Below are 18459 nucleotides of genomic sequence, written 5' to 3'. Positions count from 1 at the left end.
GAACATAAGAAATAGGAGCAGGAGTAGGCCATCCAGCCCTTCGAGCCTGCCCCACCATTCAATAAGATCATGGCTGATCTGTTGTGGCTCAGTTCCACATTCCCGCCCTCTCCCCATAACCCTTAATCCCCTCTCTTATCAAAAACCCATCAACCCGCGTCTTAAAAATATTTAGCGAGGCAGCCTCCACCACTTCAACGGGCAGAGAATTCCAGAGATTCACCACCCTTTGAGTGAAGAAGTTCCTCCTCAACTCCATTCTAAACCGCCTCCCCTTTATCTTGAGGCTGTGCCCCCTAGTCCTACTGTCTTTTTTGAGCGGGAAGAGTCTCTCCACCTCTATCCTATCCATCCCATTCATCATCTTATACGTCTCAATGAGATCTCCCCTCATTCTTCTAAACTCTAACGAGTACAAGCCTAGTTTATTCAGCCTCTCCTCATAGCTCAACCCCCTCAACTCCGGTATCAGCCTAGTAAACCTCCTCTGCACTCCCTCCAGGGCCAAAATATCCTTGCGCAGGTGCGGCGCCCAAAACTGCACACAGTACTCCAGCTGCGGCCTCACCAATGCCCTATACAGCTGCAGCAAGACCTCCCTACTTTTATATTCAATCCCCCTCGCTATGAAGGCCAGCATCCCATTCGCCTTCCTGACCACCTGCTGCACCTGCAAGCTGGGTTTTTGCGACTCATGCACAAGGACCCCGAGGTCCCTCTGCGCCGTCGCCTGCTGCAGCATCCATCCTTAAACAGGTGTGTTACATTAGTGATTCTCCAGTCTCTTGGGACCCTCCCTAACGCTAGTGATTCCTGAAAGATCACCACCAACGCCTCCACAATCTCTTCAGCTATCTCCTTCACTTCTCTAGGGTGTAGTCCATCTGGTCCAAGCGATTTATCCGCCTTCAGATCTTTCAGTTTCTTTTTCCTTTGTACTCACCCCTGGCCCCTGAATCTCTTGAATTTTTGGTATCTGGCATCTTCCACCATGAAGACCGATGCAAAGCACCTATTCAATTCCTCTGCCATTTCGTTGTTCCCCATCACTACTTCTCCAGTATTTTATTCCAATGCCCACAGTTGCTCTCTCTTACCCTTTATAAATCTAAAAAAGGTCACAAGTGGATCAGACCAAGTACGGACAGCAGATTTCCTACCTGAAAGGACCTTAGTAAACGGAATGGGTTTTTATGACGTTGAAAATGATTTCATGGTGATTGTTAGATTTCTTCAGGTTATTTTCTTAATTTCAGAATTATGAATTCAAATTTCTCCATCTGTTGTGATGGGATTCAAACCCAGGTCCACAGAGCATTACTCTGGCTCTCTGGATTACTAGGCAACTCCCGTTCGTATTTTGTATATTTACATGTGCACCTGCACATATGTGTGTTTTGTCAATATTACCATGCTTAAGAATAAATATTACAAAGAACAAAGAAAAGTACAGCACAGGAACAGGCCATCCAAACCTGTGCCGATAATGATGCCTATCTAAACTAGAACTGTATACGCTTTCAGAGTCCGTATCCTTCCTGTCCCATCCTATTCATGTATTTGTCTAGTTGCCCCTCAAATGCTGCTATTATACCTGCTCCCACCCCCTCCCCAGGCAGCACATTGCAGACATTCGTCACCCTCTGTGTAAAAACTCAACACCTCCTCTAAACCTTTCCCCATGCATCCTAAACCTATGTCCCCTAGTATTTGACTTTTCAACCCTAAGAAAGGGGACCAATATCTTGGTGGGAAGGTTGGCTCGGGCTACTGGGGGGACTTTAAACTAGAAAGGTTGGGGAGAGGGAATTGAGGTGAGGTGACTGAGAACGAGGAGTTTAGCTCGCAGATAGAGAAGGACTGTAGACAGTGGAACAGGGAGGTTAGACGGGTGATGGAGAAAGGAGCACTCACACCGAGGGTCTGAAGTGTGTCTATTTTAACGCCAGGAGTGTAGTGAACAAAGTAGATGAGCTTAGGGCGTGGATTGCTGCTTGGGAATGTGATGTGGTGGCCATTACAGAGACTTGGATATCTCAGGGACAGGACTGGGTACTTCAGATGTCGGGATTCAGATGTTTCAGGAAGGACAGGGAGGCAGATGAGGTGGTGGAGTGGCACTGTTGGTCAGGGACAGTGTCATGGCTGCAGAGAAGGAGGATGCCGTGGAGGGACTGTCTACAGAGTCTCTGTGGGTGGAAGTTAGGAACAGCAAAGGGTCGAAAACTTTGCTGAGTGTTTTCTATAGGCCGCCCAATAGTGACAGGGAAGTTGAGGTGCAGATAGGGAAACAGATCCTAGAGAGATGTAGAAATAACAGAGTTATCGTGATGGGAGACTTTAATTTCCCAAACATCGACTGGAATATCCCTAGGGTAAGGGGTTTGGATGGGGAGGAGTTTGTTAGGTGTGTTCAGGAGGGTTTCCTGACACAGTACGTGGATAAGCCTACGAGAGGAGAGGCTGTACTTGACCTGGTGCTGGCTAATGAACCAGGACAGGTGTCGGATCTCTCGGTGGGAGAGCATCTCGGGGATGGAGATCATAATTCTATCTCCTTCACGATAGCATTGGAAAGAGATAGGATCAGGCAGGCTAGGAAGGTGTTTGTCTGGAGTAAGGGGAAATATGATGACATCAGGCAGGAAATTAGACAAATAAACTGGAAGGAGGTGTTCTTGGGGAAAAGTACTGAAGGAAGGTGGCGGATATTCAAGGAATGTTTGACTGGAGCTCTGCACGATAACGTTCCGATGAGACAAGGAGGTTTTGGTAGGGCGCGGGAACCGTGGTGCACGAAGGTTGTGGTGAACCTGGTCAGGAAGAAAAGAAAGGTGTATAAAAGGTTCAGAGAGCTAAGAGATGTTCAGGATCTAGAGGAGTATAAGGCTTGTAGAAAGGAGCTTAAAAAGGAAATTAGGAGAGCCAGAAGGGGTCATGAGAAGGCCTTGGCGGGTAAGATTAAGGAGAATCCCAAGGCGTTCGACAAATACGTGAAAAGTAAAAGGATGAGAAGAGAAGGGATAGGACCTATAAAAGGTGAAGGGGGAAAAGTCTGTGTGGAACCAGAAGAAATGGCAGAGGTGCTTAATGAGTACTTTGCCTCAGTATTCACGGTGGAAACTGATCTGGGAGATTTTGCCACAGATTTGCAGCAGGTGGAAAAGATTGAGTATGTGGATATTAAGGAAGAGGATGTGTTAGAACTTTTGAATTCTACCAAGATAGATAAGTCACCGGGACCAGATGGGATGTACCCCAGGTTACTGTGGGAGGTGAGGGAAGTGATTGCAGAGCCCCTGGTGATGATCTTTGCGTCGTCGATGGAGACAGGAGAGGTTCCGGAAGATTGGAGGATTGCGGATGTGGTTCCTATTTTCAAGAAAGGGAATAGGGATAGCCCGGGAAATTACCGACCGGTGAGTCCAACCTCAGTGGTTGACAAGTTGATGGTGAGGATTCTGAGGGACAAGATTTATGAGCATTTAGAGAAGTTTAGAATGATCAGTAATAGTCAGCACGGCTTTGTCAAGGGCAGGTCGTGCCTTACGAGCCTAGTTGACTTCTTTGAAAATGTGACTAAACACATTGACGAAGGAAGAGCGGTGGACGTGGTTTACATGGATTTCAGCAAAGTGTTCAATAAGGTCCCCCATGCAAGACTTGGAGGGCATGGAATCCAAGGGGCTGTTGCCTTGTGGATCCAGAACTGGCTTGCCTGCAGAATGTTGTGGATGGGTCTTTTTCTGCATGGAGGTCGTTCTGATGTGGAGATGCCGGCGTTGGACTGGGGTAAACACAGTAAAAAGTCTGACAACACCAGGTTTTAGTCCAAGCAATTTATTTGATAGTAAACTCACAAGCTTTCCCCTCGAAAGTGGAGGGATGGGTTAGTAAGTTTGCCGACGATACGAAGGTTGATGGTGTTGTAGATGGTCTGGAGGGATGTCAGAAGTTGCAGCGTGACGTTGATAGGATGCAAGACTGGGCGGAGAAGTGGCAGATGGACTTCAACGCAGATAAACATGTAGTGGTCCATTTTGGCAGGTCCAAAGTGATGAAGGAGTACAATATCAAGGGTAAGAGTCTTAGCAGTGTAGAGGATCAGAAGGACCTTGGAGTCCAGGTCCATAGGACTCTTAAACTGGCCTCGCAGGTGGAGGATGTGGTCAAGAAGGCGTATGGTGTACTGGCTTTCATTAATCGAGGGATTGAGTTTAGGAGTTGAGAGATAATGCTGCAACTTTATAGGACCCTTGTCAGACCCCACTTGGAGTACTGTGCGCAGTTCTGGTCGCCTCACTACAAGAAAGATGTGGAAGCCATTGAGAGGGTGCAGAGGAGATTTACAAGGATGTTGCCTGGATTGGGAGGCATGCCTTATGAGAATAGGTTGAGGGAGCTCGGTCTTTTCTCCCTGGAGAGACGAAGGATGAGAGGCAACCTGATAGAGGTTTATAAGGTGTTGAGAGGTATAGATCGGGTGGATTCTCAGAGGCTATTTCCCAGGGCTGAAATGGTCGCTACGAGAGGAGATAGGTTTAAGGTGCTGGGGAGTACCCCAAACATCTTCACTGTCTACAACTCCTCCAACTGTGGTGTCATCAGCAAATTTACTAATCCATCCTTCTACACCCTCATCGAGGTCATTTATAAAAATGACAAACAGCATATATCCTCTCGGAAGGATATATGCAGCACTTGTCCAAATGTGCTAACTCCCCCAGGACATTTGTGCTGCGCTGGGAACCGTCAGACATAGCAATTGCAGTTGCTAACTTCAGACACTTCTGCCACTGCTGCACTAATTGTTGCTCTGAAAAAGATAAAATGAATATAATCACTTCTATTTTGAGTGTAACTATTGAAAATACCCAAACTGATCCCTGCACAGTCTCTCTCTAGACTCTATAGACCCATCAGGGACACTTACCTACTCCCGAGCCTGAAATTTTAAATGGGAGCTCTAAATTCACCAGCTTTACGAGAGCAAGTGCCATAACAAAGGGGCATGTCCTCTGTTACTGTGATTCATTGAGACTATAATGACACTGGAACAGTGACCCGCAGTGCTGCCAGGATCTCTTCCACCCAGAGTCAGAAAGATCAGGCATGAAAACACCAGTTCCAGAACAGCTTCTTCCCTGCTGCCATCAGGCTAATGAATGGACATACCTTGTATTGAGTTCATCGTTACACCATAACTCTGACTATGACACTACATTTTGCATCTTCTCCTTTCATTCTCTATGTACGGCATGCTTTGTCTGTACAGTGTGCAGGAAATAATACTTTTTACTGTATACCAATACATGTGACAATTATAAAGCAAATCAAAAGAAAAGTACTGAGGAAGCTTTGCACAGCTAAGCTCACGTTGGGAGCACTTGTACTCACGCTGCAGTTTGAACAAAGGAGATGTTCGGGGTAAGTTTTTCACTCAGGGGGTGGTGGGTGAGTGGAATCGGCTGCCATCGGTGGTGGTGGAGGCGAACTCGTTGGAGTCTTTGAAGAGACTTCTGGATGAGTATGTGGGATTTAATGGGATTGAGGGTTATAGATAGTCCTAACAGGTAGGGATATGATCAGCGCAACTTGTGGGCCGAAGGGCCTGTTTGTACTGTAGTTTTCTATGTTCTAAAGAGCATCTGACTATCTACGCTGTCCATGCCACTCATAGTCTTCTAAACCTCTATCAGGTCACCCCTCAATCTCCATTGTTCCAATGAGAACAAACTGAACTTATCCAATCTCTCCCTCATAGCTAATACCGTCCAGACCAGGCAACATTGTGGTAAACTTTATCTGTACCCTCTCCAAAGCATCCATACCCTTCTGGTAGTTTGGCAGCCAGAATTGTGCACAATAATCTAAATGAGACCTGATTAAGGTTCTGTACAGCTGCAACATGACCTGCCAATTTTTAAACTGAATGCCTCGACCGATAAGGCAAGCATACCATATGCTTTCTTGACTGCCTTATCCAACTGCGTTGCCACTTTCAGTGATGGGTAGACATGTACACCCAGATCGCTCTGCCTGTTAATACTCCAAATGGTTCTACCATTTACTGTATAATTCCTAATGCATTGAACCTTCCAAAATGCATTATCTCACACTTGTCCGGATTAAACACCATCTGCCATTTCTCCACCCAAGTCTCCAACTGGTCTACATCTTGATGTATCCTCTGACAATCCTCTACACTATCTGCAAATCTGCCAATTTTTTTTTTCATTCCAATCACTTTTCCAGGCTTACAGACAGTGTCCCCTATTCCTGGCCTCATGTCACCACCAGACATTTGTGCTGCTTGTGGAAATTGGCCAAGTCACTGAGTATCTCACAATATAGATCTGCCAAAGCAGCTCAGCATGTTTTTAAAGGTGCCACATTTTCATTAGATAATGGTGTGTGGTGGGATCCCTGGGAATAGAGGAGTTCAAACTCAGTAAATATCTCTTCCCATTTGATGTGAAGTGAAACACACCAACTGCCATGATGAGTGCAAGATGAAAGTCTGAGCAGAATGTCCCATTTTTCAGCAATATTTAAACACATTTAAAGCAGCAGAATTTTGGTCTCAAAGGAAGGGATGGGAAAGTGTTGTTGAAGTTCTAGCTCAGCCATGACCGTATTGAACAGGTTTGATGGGCCACATGGTCTAATGCTGCTCTTATTTCTTGTATCCCTTTGTTCAAACTGCAGCGTGAGTACAAGTGCTCCCAACGTGAGCTTAGCTGTGCAAAGCTTCCTCAGTACTTTTCTTTTGATTTGCTTTATAATTGTCACATGTATTGGTATACAGTAAAAAGTATTATTTCCTGCACACTGTACAGACAAAGCATGCCGTACATAGAGAATGAAAGGAGAAGATGCAAAATGTAGTGTCATAGTCAGAGTTATGGTGTAACGATGAACTCAATACAAGGTATGTCCATTCATTAGCCTGATGGCAGCAGGGAAGAAGCTGTTCTGGAACTGGTGTTTTCATGCCTGATCTTTCTGACTCTGGGTGGAAGAGATCCTGGCAGCACTGCGGGTCACTGTTCCAGTGTCATTATAGTCTCAATGAATCACAGTAACAGAGGACATGCCCCTTTGTTATGGCACTTGCTCTCGTAAAGCTGGTGAATTTAGAGCTCCCATTTAAAATTTCAGGCTCGGGAGTAGGTAAGTGTCCCTGATGGGTCTATAGAGTCTAGAGAGAGACTGTGCAGGGATCAGTTTGGGTATTTTCAATAGTTACACTCAAAATAGAAGTGATTATATTCATTTTATCTTTTTCAGAGCAACAATTAGTGCAGCAGTGGCAGAAGTGTCTGAAGTTAGCAACTGCAATTGCTATGTCTGACGGTTCCCAGCGCAGCACAAATGTCCTGGGGGAGTTAGCACATTTGGACAAGTGCTGCATATATCCTTCCGAGAGGATATATGCTGTTTGTCATTTTTATAAATGACCTCGATGAGGGTGTAGAAGGATGGATTAGTAAATTTGCTGATGACACCACAGTTGGAGGAGTTGTAGACAGTGAGGATGGATGTTACAGTTTGCAGAAGGACATAGATAAGCTGCAGAGCTGGGCCGAGAGGTGGCAAATGGAGTTTAATATGGAAAGGTGTGAGGTGATTCACTTTGGTAAGAATAACAGGGGTACAGAATATAGGGCTAATGGAAGGACTCTTAGTAGCGTGGATGAGCAGAGAGATCTCGGGGTACATGTGCATAGCTCCCTGAAAGTTGGCACCCAGGTTGATAGGGTTGTTAAGAAGGCGTACGGTGTGTTAGCTTTTATTGGTAGAGGGATTGAATTTTGGAGCCGTGAGGTCATGTTACAACTGTACAAAACTCTGGTGCGGCCGCACTTGGAGTATTGCGTACAGTTCTGGTCGCCGCATTATAAGAAAGATGTGGAGGCATTGGAAAGGGTGCAGAGGAGGTTTACCAGGATGTTGCCTGGTATGGTGGGAAGGTCTTATGAGGAAAGGCTGAGGGACTTGAGGTTATTTTTATTAGAGAGAAGAAGGTTACGAGGTGATCTGATTGAGGCATACAAGATGATCAGAGGATTGGATAGGGTGGACAGTGAGAGCCTTTTACCTTGGATGGTGATGGCTAACACGAGGGGACATAGCTTTAAATTAAGGGGTGGTAATTATAGGACGGATGTCAGAGGTAGGTTCTTTACTCAGAGGGTAGTAAGGACGTGGAATGCCCTGCCTGCAGCAGTTGTGGACTCGCCAACTTTAAGGGCGTTCAAATGGTCAGTGGATAGGCATATGGATAACATTGGAATAGTTTAGGTTAGAGGGTCATTACATTGGTTCCACTGGTCGGTGCAACATCGAGGGCCGAAGGGCCTGTACTGCGCTGGAATGTTCTGTGTTCTATGTTCTAGGAACTCCCCAGCACATCTTTGGGGGACACTCCAAATCCAATAATTGGGAACGAGGAAGTTACAGATAGTAATTCTTTCTGAGTGTGCATTTGCTGGCCTCACCTACACTCAAACACTCCAGTGAAGAATTAAAATTCAGCCCGTAGTACTAATATTCTTTCATGTGTTTGAGAGTCTAGTTGAGGTTCCTTGTGGCTTGTCCAGTTAAGCAAAGCAAGATGCTCGATACTCCAGTCTGTTAAGAGCAGTACTCCATTCACAGCTATGATACATATATTAAGAACTCGATAAGGTTGGAATCGCTCCTTCCTCCAGATTTCAGTTACTCAATCATGTGATGCAACATCTTCTAATGTTTACCCTTTGCTCTACACCTCACACCCTAATCTCAGCCTGACTCACCAGTGTGTTAATGGATGAATACAGGGGTCCACATTCACTGAGACTGTTTCTGGTCTTTATTTTCCACAGTTATATCACCTGAGGCAACAATGATCATACCAGAGCTTCACACAAGTACTGGGCAGCCTTCATGTAAGTAATGTCGACTCCTACTTCTCAATCCAATTTCTAAACTCCCCAACGAACCTCTTAAATGTTAAGAAGCATTGAATGAATGGTATCTGCCATATAATGCCCACAATCGCGAAATGATCTCTCTTCACATTTTATATGTGGAATTGAGGGTGCATCTTTTTTTCTCATCCATGGGATGTGGATGTTGCTGGACAGGCTAGCAGTTATTTCGAACCTCTAATTACCCTCAGACTAAATGGCCTGTGAGGCCATTTCATAGGGCAGTTAAGAGTGAACCATATTGTTCTGGATCTGGAGCCACATCTAGGCCAGAGCATGAGGATGACATCCAAAAATGAGATTTAAAAAAGACATGAGTGAACCAGATGGTTTCACGATCATCACTAGATTCTTAATTCCAGATATTTTTAATTGAATTCAAATTCCACCATTTGAAATGGTGGGATTCAAATCTGAACCCCCAAAGTGGGCAGCAAGGGAACACTTTGGTTAGCACTGCTGCCTCACAGCACCCGGGAAATCATGCTTGACAAATCTTTTTTAAATCTCATTTTTGGATGGTTCCTCCCTGAAGTGCAATTGTCATTGGAAATTAGTTCTTTTCAGCAATTTCCCTGCAAACTTTGAGCTGAAAGTTCTAAGAGAGATTCCCCACTGCATCTTTGGGATGCCATCCGAATACAATGCTGGGGTTACAGCCCATTGAGCGATGGTAGGAATACCGAAGGACAAATTTACTACTATGCTAATCGCAGCCTGACTCGCAGACTCCTAATGCCCCAGTGCATGAATCCTGAGTTTTACATTTTGAGGATATTTCTGTTCTTTATTTTCCACAGCCATAGCTTCTGAGGCAAAAGTAATGGACATTACTTCCAAGTTTTCACAAGGTACCAGTCAGACTCCAGGTAAGAAATCTTTCCCAATAAACTGCTCAGATTTAACAAGTGACAAATTATATTTTCTACTGTGCAGTATTCCCAGTCCCTGAAGGATCTCTTTCCACACTTTGCCTTATCTCAAACTGACTTTGAAAATATTGATGTCTACACTGATTATTTTCATATGAATGTAATTGGTAAGCTGGCAGGTGTGTATTAGCCTCACAACTTGTCCTTGAGAACAACATTAAAAATACTCAGAGTAATGGATAAATTTCCCCCTCTCCCTCATGAAAAGCCACAAAGAGTCCTGGAAAATTCAACCTCAAGGGCAATTCATTAGAGTGAAATCTCAAAGAAGAATTAGAGCACAGGAACAGGTCCTTTGGCCCTCCAAGCCTGCACCAGCCATGCTGCCCGACTGAACTAAAACCCCCGAAAAGAACAAAGAAAATTCACTCTTCTGAGTGAAAATGATAGGTTCTGTTGTGAATTGCTCCACCAATCACAGCCTGCCAGTCTCACACACTTGCTGCTGGGACAATCTGTGATTACAGGAGCAGCAAGAAGTGTGAAGGTGTGTGGTGGCAGTGAGTGAGACCTGGGCAGTGATGAGGGTCATTGCCAGAGCAGAGTGGGGTAGTTGGAACATGAGACAGGCCTGTGGGAAGTGAGACCAGGCCAGAGGTGAGGCACAGTGGGTGCGGGTTTGGTGAGCTTGGCTGGGTACTTTTACAAAGGAGTAGAAGGGGTCTTCAGGCGATGAGAGAGGAGCTCGGGGTGAGTGCAATGAGAGAAGGGCACTCAGAGAGGTACGTGCCAAAATATATAGCACAATTTTCTGGTCCCACCTTCCTCAAGAGCAGAAATTTCAGCTTGAGGTCCTTTCAATGATTTGTCAAATTGTCCGACCCACGCATGAAGATTTGCACGATGAATGGGACTGGAAAATTTATCCCATGAACTGGAAGCAAGACAGGAGGCAGTGGCACAGTTGTATTGTCAGTAGGCCAGCAATACAGAGACAAAGGCAACACTTTGGGAAGCCGGGTTCAAATCCCACTCTGGCAAATGGTGAAACTTGAATGAAAATATGAAATTCAAAGTCTGCTCATACCTATGAAATTATTGGCCATGGTTGCAATATGACTCCTTGATGATTGAGTTCCTTTTTAACCTTTGACAGCGATGGATATGATATTCTCTGGTGAGTATTTGGTTTACTGACACAACACCTAGAAGCAATGGAATATGGTAGTTATGTTTGAGCTGATTGATCTCCTCGGTGAGCTGTGGGAATTCTTGCCAAAAGTCTGTCCTGTGTCGGATCGTAAGATTTCCACTTTTTTCAGAATTCCCAGTTGCAGACATGCATTCCTTCTGATTGGAGAGATATCAAATATTAGGGACTCCTTACTTTCATAATGAATTGTCTTGAATATTAGGCTCAAGACATGAAAACTTTTTCTACTAATTAGGGCCTGCCTCTGACCTGCTTTGGAATTGATGTGTCCAACTCTGACCCTAGGCTTGGCTTGTGACAATAATAAAACAGAAAATGCTGGAAAAAGTCACCAAATACGGCAGCATCTGTGGAGTGGGAAACAGGGTTAAATATCTGGAAAATTCTGGCCATTTATACCAGCAGGATTCTCTGGTCCCGCTGCAGTGAACGGAGATTTGACTGAGCGCCAAATTCTCTGTCCTCGTTGCCAGTACCTATGACTTCCTCAGAGCTAAAGAGAGGGAGAAAGGTGATGGATGCTGCCAGACCTCGATTTTTCCACGACTGAAATGTTTCAATTTCAGATTTCCACATCTGGAGTATTTTGATTTTATAAATATATGGATTTACAGATAAATCAATCGCTTTTGAATAAACTCTCCATCTTCAAGCAGTGTCTTCCTGGTTTCAAAAGCAGAAAACAAACGTGCCTTCTTTTCTTTACTTTCCACAGTGACATCATCTAAGGTAACAGCAGCCAGTGTAACTCTTCAAACAAATCTTCCACAAAGTACTGCAACTACTCCAGGTAAGAAACCCTACCTGGGAAACCTCTCAAACATAACAAGTAATGATCCCAGAATGATAATACCCAATGCTCAGATTTTCTCTCTGTTCCCTGTATGATCTCTCCCCACTCACAGCAGCTCATATTCTCCCAAATAAATTCTAAGTGTTGAATTCGCATAAAAACTAGAATCAATCCCACTTTTTTTTAGTGGGACTTTCGAAAAGAATCTCCCACAGTCTGTGCACTGCAGAGTGCACTAGAATCTCACTAAAAAACTATGGGCAGAGCCTATTCGCATTAGAGCCTATTGTTCGCTGGAGCGGGCGGAGTGAAGGAGCACTGAGTAAGGTAAGCGATTACCTTTTAAAACCTTTAAAATCATTTAAAATCATTTTCGTGGGCTTTTTTGCGTTTACTGCTTTAAGAGTACAAAGGGAGTGGCTCGCAGGGATTTGTGGGTAAGGAGTTTTTCAAACAGCTCTAGGTTTAAAAGGAGGCCTGCTGTAGACAGTGGGCAGCAGGGTGAGCTGTTAGGGCTTAGGATCAAAGGGCTTTGGAGAAAAGATCCAGGTAAGTTTGACTCGAAAACGGTGCTTAGTATTACTAAAGGGGAATAATGGAGGGGTATGTGATGTGCTGTTTCTGTATGATGTGGGAGCTGGTGGACCCCAGGGTCCTTCCCAGTGACCATGTCTGCAGTAAGTGCAGGTTGCTGGAGGAGCTCCAGCTCAAAGTAGATGAGCTGGGCTCTGAGCTACAGACACTGAGGCTCATCAGGGGGAGGGAGGGTGACATTGATAATGGGGTGCAAGAGACATCCATCCCCCCCTAGACTGGCTAACTCTAAGGGTCAGGAACAGGAGGGGGCTGCTGAGAGGAGGAAGGGGGGGTGGGGAGAGGAGGAAGGGGGGGTGGGGAGAGGAGGGAGGAGGGTGGGGAGAGGGGAGAGGAGGGAGGAGGGTGGGGAGAGGAGGGAGGAGGGTGGGGAGAGGAGGGAGGAGGGTGGGGAGAGGAGGGAGGAGGGTGGGGAGAGGAGGGAGGAGGGTGGGGAGAGGAGGGAGGAGGGTGGGGAGAGGAGGGAGGAGGGTGGGGAGAGGAGGGAGGAGGGTGGGGAGAGGAGGGAGGAGGGTGGGGACCGGAGGAAGGAGGGTGGGGATCAAATGCCTCAGCCTCTCAATCTGCAGAACAGGTTTGAGGTTCTTGCTTCCAGTGTGGACAAGAATGAGGGAGGTGAGGTTGGTGAGCAAACTGCACACAGTACAGTAATGCAGCAGGACATAGGCAAAGAGAAGGTGATAAGGAACGTAGTAGTAATTGGGGATAGTGGGGTTAAGGGTATTGACACTGTCCTTTGTCACAATGACAAGGTACACAGAAGGGTGTGTTGTCTGCCTGGTACTCGGGTCCAGGATGTCGCATCTGGGCTGCAGAGGAACCTGGAATGGGAGGGTGAGAATCCGGTCGTTGTGATACATGTGGGTGCCAACGACGTAGGCAAAATGCAAACTGAGGATCTGGGGAGGGAGTATGAAAAGCTGGGAATGGAATTAAAAAGTAGAACCGACAAGGTGGTCATCTCTGGGCTACTGCCTGAACCGAGTGCAGACGGGCGTAGGGTAGATAGGATTAAAGAGGTGAATGGGTGGCTCAGGGATTGGTGTGGGAGGAATGGGTTTGAATTTATGGGGCATTGGCACCAGCATTGGGGGAGGTGGGACCTGTTCAGGTGGGATGGGGTTGGTCTGAACCATGCTGGGACCAGAGTCCTGGCAAATCATGTAAATAGGACTGTAGGTAGGGCTTTAAACTAATTAGTGCGGGGGGAGGGTGCGAGGGTAGGTGAAATTACAGGGTCTAAAGTAAAGGAGAGGGTACAGGTAAGGGAAGAGGCCAAGGATGTCCCAATAATAAAGGGAGTAGGGGACATGAGTATGGTTGGTAGCGTTCCTGCAAATAGGGTCCAGGTGAAGGCTGGGATGAAGACACTTTATCTGAATGCACGAAGCATTCGGAATAAAGTGGATGAGCTGGTGGCGCTGATCAGCACAAATGGATATGATCTGGTGGCCATTACAGAGACATGGCTGCAAGGTGACAGGGACTGGGAGCTGAATGTCCAGGGGTATCAAGTGTTTAGGAAGGATAGGCGGGAGGAAAAAGGCGGGGGGGGGGTAGCTCTGCTGATTAAAGATAGCATCAGGGTGGTAGTAAGGGAAGATATAGGAGCCAAAGAGCAGAATGTGGAATCGTTGTGGGTGGAGATTAGGAACAGCAAAGGGAGGAAGACGCTGGTGGGTGTCGTCTATAGGCCCCCGAATAATGATCTGGAGGTGGGGCGGGCTGTTAACGCGCAAATAAATGCAGCGTGCAGGAATGGGACGGCGATAATTATGGGGGATTTCAATCTGCATATTGATTGGTCGACCCATGTTGGATGCGGTGGGCTTGAGGAAGAGTTCTTGGAATGCTGCCGGGATAGTTTCCTTGAACAGTGTGTGTTGGAGCCGACGAGGGAGCGAGCTATCTTGGATCTGGTGTTATGTAATGAGGCGGGTAGAATTAGGGACCTTGTGGTGAAGGATCCTCTTGGGAAGAGTGATCATTGTATGGTGGAGTTTCTGATGCAGATGGAGGAGGAGAAAGTGGGTTCCCGGACATGTGTCCTTTGTTTCAACGGAGGGGAGTACGGTAGGATGAGAGAAGAATTGGCGAATGTTGATTGGGGGAGCACATTGGGAGGTAGGTCTGCTGAGGAACAGTGGAGGATCTTTAAGGAGATCTTTCTTGGTGCTCAGCAGAAATTTATTCCGATGGTTAAAAAGGATTGTAGGAGGAGAGATAATCAGCCGTGGATAACAAAGGAGGTAAAGGAGAGTATTACATTAAAAGCTGATGCGTTTAGAGTGGCTAAGAGTAGTGGGCGAGAAGAGGATTGGGAGAGGTTTAAATATCAACAAAGAATGACGAAGAAGTTGATAAAGAAAGGAAGGATAAACTATGAAACTCAGCTAGTGCTTAATATAAAAAAAGATAGTGAGAGTTTTTATAAATATATAAAAAGGAAGAGGCTGGCTAGGGTGAACGTTGGACCCTTAGAGGATGAGAGGGGGGACTTAGTGGTAGGGGATGGGGAAATGGCTGAGGCCTTGAATAACTTTTTTGCTTCGGTCTTCACGGAGGAGGACATGAATAGTTTGCCGGGTGTTAGCGATGGAAAGATGGTAGGAGTGGAGGGCCTGAATGACATTATTGTTACTCGAGAGGCAGTGCTCAACAGACTAGAGGGACTGACTGTGGACAAGTCCCCAGGACCAGATGGTATGCATCCAAGGGTTCTGAAAGAAATGGCGGAGGTGATAGTGGATGCCTTGGTGGTTATTTTCCAAACCTCGCTGGATTCCAGGGAAATGTCGGAAGATTGGAAAACGGCTAATGTTACGCCGTTGTTTAAACAGGGTAGCAGGCAAAAGGCAGGGAATTATAGGCCGGTTAGTTTAACGTCTGTTGTAGGCAAAGTGCTTGAATCAGTAATCAAGGAGAAAATAGCGAGGCATCTTGAGGAGAATTGTTTGATAGAGCAGACGCAGCACGGTTTCGTTAAGGGGAAGTCGTGTCTGACGAATTTATTGGAATTCTGAGGATGTGTCTGGTGTGGTAGATAGAGGGGAACCAGTGGATGTGGTGTTTCTTGATTTTCAGAAGGCGTTTCATAAGGTGCCGCACAAAAGGTTGTTACAGAAGGTTAAGGGGCATGGAGTTGGGCGTAGGGTGTTAGCATGGATAGGGGATTGGCTGTCAAATAGGAGGCAGAGAGTGGGTGTCAATGGGTGCTATTTGGATTGGCGGTTGGTGACTAGTAGAGTGCCCCAGGGATCGGTGCTGGGGCCTCAGCTATTTACCATTTATATAGATGATCTGGAGGAGGGAACCGCGTGTAATGTGTCGAAATTTGCTGATGACACAAAGATTGGTGGAACGGCAAATTGTGCAGAGGATGTGGAAAGCCTGCAGAGGGATCTAGATAGGCTGGGCGATTGGGTGAGGAACTGGCAAATGGAATTTAATGTTGGCAAGTGTGAAGTTGTCCACTTTGGTCGGAAGGACTATTACTTACATGGCGAAAAACTGCAGCATGCTACGGTGCAGAGGGATCTAAGGGTCCTTGTGTATGAGTCGCAAAAACCCAGCCTGCAGGTGCAGCAGGTGGTCAGGAAGGTGAATGGGATGCTGGCCTTCATAGCGAGGGGGATTGAATATAAAAGTAGGGAGGTCTTGCTGCAACTGTACAGGGCACTGGTGAGGCCGCAGCTGGAGTACTGTGTGCAGTTTTGGTCACCGCACTTACGCAAGGATATTTTGGCCTTGGAGGGAGTGCAGAGGAGGTTCACTCGGCTGATACCAGAGTTGGGGGGCGTTGAGCTATGAGGAGAGGCTGAATAAACTAGGCTTGTACTCGTTAGAGTTTAGAAGGATGAGGGGAGATCTCATTGAGACGTACAAGATGATGAATGGGATGGATACGATAGAGGTGGAGAGGCTCTTCCCGCTCAAAGGACAGTAGGACTAGAGGGCACAGCCTCAAGATAAGGGGGGGTGCAGTTTAGATCAGAGTTGAGGAGGAACTTCTTCACTCAAAGGGTGGTGAATCTCTGGAATTCTCTGCCCGTTGAAGTGGTGGAGGCTACCTCGCTGAATATATTTAAGACGCAGGTAGATCGGTTTTCGATAGGCAAAGGGATTAAGGGTTATGGGGAGAGGGCGGGAAAGTGGAACTGAGCCACGACAGATCAGCCATGATCTTATTGAATGGCGGGGCAGGCTCGAAGGGCTAGATGGCCTACTCCTGCGCCTATTTCTTATGTTCTTATGTTCTAACTCTCCATCTTCAAGCAGCGTCTTCCTGGTTTCAAAAGCAGAAAACAAACGTGCCTTCTTTTCTTTACTTTCCACAGTGACATCATCTAAGGTAACAGCAGCCAGTGTAACTCTTCAAACAAATCTTCCACAAAGTACTGCAACTACTCCAGGTAAGAAACCCTACCTGGGAAACCTCTCAAACATAACAAGTAATGATCCCAGAATGATAATACCCCATGCTCAGACTTTCTCTCTGTTCCCTGTATGATCTCTCCCCACTCACAGCAGCTCATCTTCTCCCAAATAAATTCTAAGTGTTGAATTCGCATAAAAACTAGAATCAATCCCACTTTTTTTTTAGTGGGACTTTCGAAAAGAATCTCCCACAGTCTGTGCACTGCAGAGTGCACTAGAATCTCACTAAAAAAACTATAGGCAGAGCCTATTCCCATTAGCGAGTCAGGCAGCATAGCACTGAGTGGACCACTGCACGTGTATCAATCGGTCAGTGACGAGATTGGTGCACGCTCAATCGCTGACCAGCTCCATGGCCCCACAACACTGCCGTGCAACACCCCCACCACAATGGCCTGATCGCTGCCCCACCCACACCAAACCCGGATATGTCCAGCATAGCCCCAACCCACGATCCCTCTCCCCACTCCCTTCCCCCATCCTGGCACACTTCAATCTCCCCAGTAGTCCCAATCTCGCGATTCCTTCCCCACCCCCCCATTCTGCATCCCCCTCCCCTGGACAGGCCATTTCCAAATCGCTGGCCTCCCTACTTCTGTCACCATCAAGTGCAAAGTGGCAGCAGGATCCGCCCCCCCCGCCCGCCACCTATCTTTCTCTCCCTCTCAGTTCAGTCCCGAGCCCAGTAATGGGATGTAAACCCTCATTATAATATTTGGTACAATCTTGCACCGATTTCTGGTGTGGAGCTAAAGACACCAGAAACCCGGTGACCGCAGGTGTGCGGAAGTTGTGGTGCCCAGCGGGAAGCCCACTTCACAGCCTCCGCTTGAATCTCATGGCCCACTGCCCTGCTCTGACCTCCCTCCACACAGGCTTCCTCTCTCTGATTCTGAATGATCTGTGTCCACACACAGCCTTTCCTCGCCTTTTGCACAGACAGTGATTGGCTCAGGCTCTAACACAAACCGACTCTGAAAACACTGATATTGGAACTGGTTTAACTTTAATTTTCTGTATTTGTATGTTCTGGATATCATTGAGAAGATCTGGGCTTATGATCAATCTCTAATTTCCCTTGAGAACAGTTCTCAAAATTCACAGCGACACAAAGTGAATTCACCAGTGAAAACCACAGAGGCTTGGGAAGTTCACTCAGGAGGTGACTGGATTTAAGGATCTGCTCTTCCACTTACAGTGGCTTCCCTGCCGCACTTGCTGTCCAGAGAGTCTGTGATTGGAGGAGCAGTCAGAAATGCAAAGGTAAATAGCAGTGGTGAATGGGACCAGACAACTGGCCTCTCAATGAGTGAGAATGAGGATAGGATAGGGGCAGAAGGAATGCATGGAGGAAGTGAAGCCAGGTGGAGATGAAAGCTGGCGATCGTGGGCAGGAATCAAGGCTGGCAAATCTGAGAGCCCACTGAACAGATTTTAGAGTTTACAGAGTTTGGTTATCTCAAGAATGAATATCACCTTAAAGTAAATGAGAGAGTAAGCCTGACTCAGCATCCCTCCTCGTCTTCTCCAAAATGTCTACAAATAATAGTGCATTGTTTACAAGATATCATCTAG

General features: G+C 46.5%; 1 protein-coding gene across 1 annotated transcript in view; it reads left to right on the top strand.

The window, feature by feature from the left end:
- LOC145348472 (zinc metalloproteinase-disintegrin-like protein H4 subunit A) overlaps window positions 1-18459 on the top strand; it is a 564739-nt gene that overhangs the window by 409188 nt on the left and 137092 nt on the right. The window contains exons 16-17 of the mRNA XM_080196661.1: window positions 9776-9844; window positions 11004-11024. Of these exons, the coding sequence (XP_080052787.1) occupies window positions 9776-9844; window positions 11004-11024 (90 nt within the window). The remainder of the gene's footprint in view (window positions 1-9775; window positions 9845-11003; window positions 11025-18459) is intronic.

This window comes from Carcharhinus amblyrhynchos, chromosome 1, assembly GCF_965287045.1.
Source record: "Carcharhinus amblyrhynchos chromosome 1, sCarAmb.v2.hapA, whole genome shotgun sequence".
Lineage (NCBI taxonomy): Eukaryota > Metazoa > Chordata > Chondrichthyes > Carcharhiniformes > Carcharhinidae > Carcharhinus > Carcharhinus amblyrhynchos.
The sequence above is the reverse complement of the archived record's forward strand: the minus strand, read 5'-3'. Positions and strand labels throughout refer to the sequence as shown.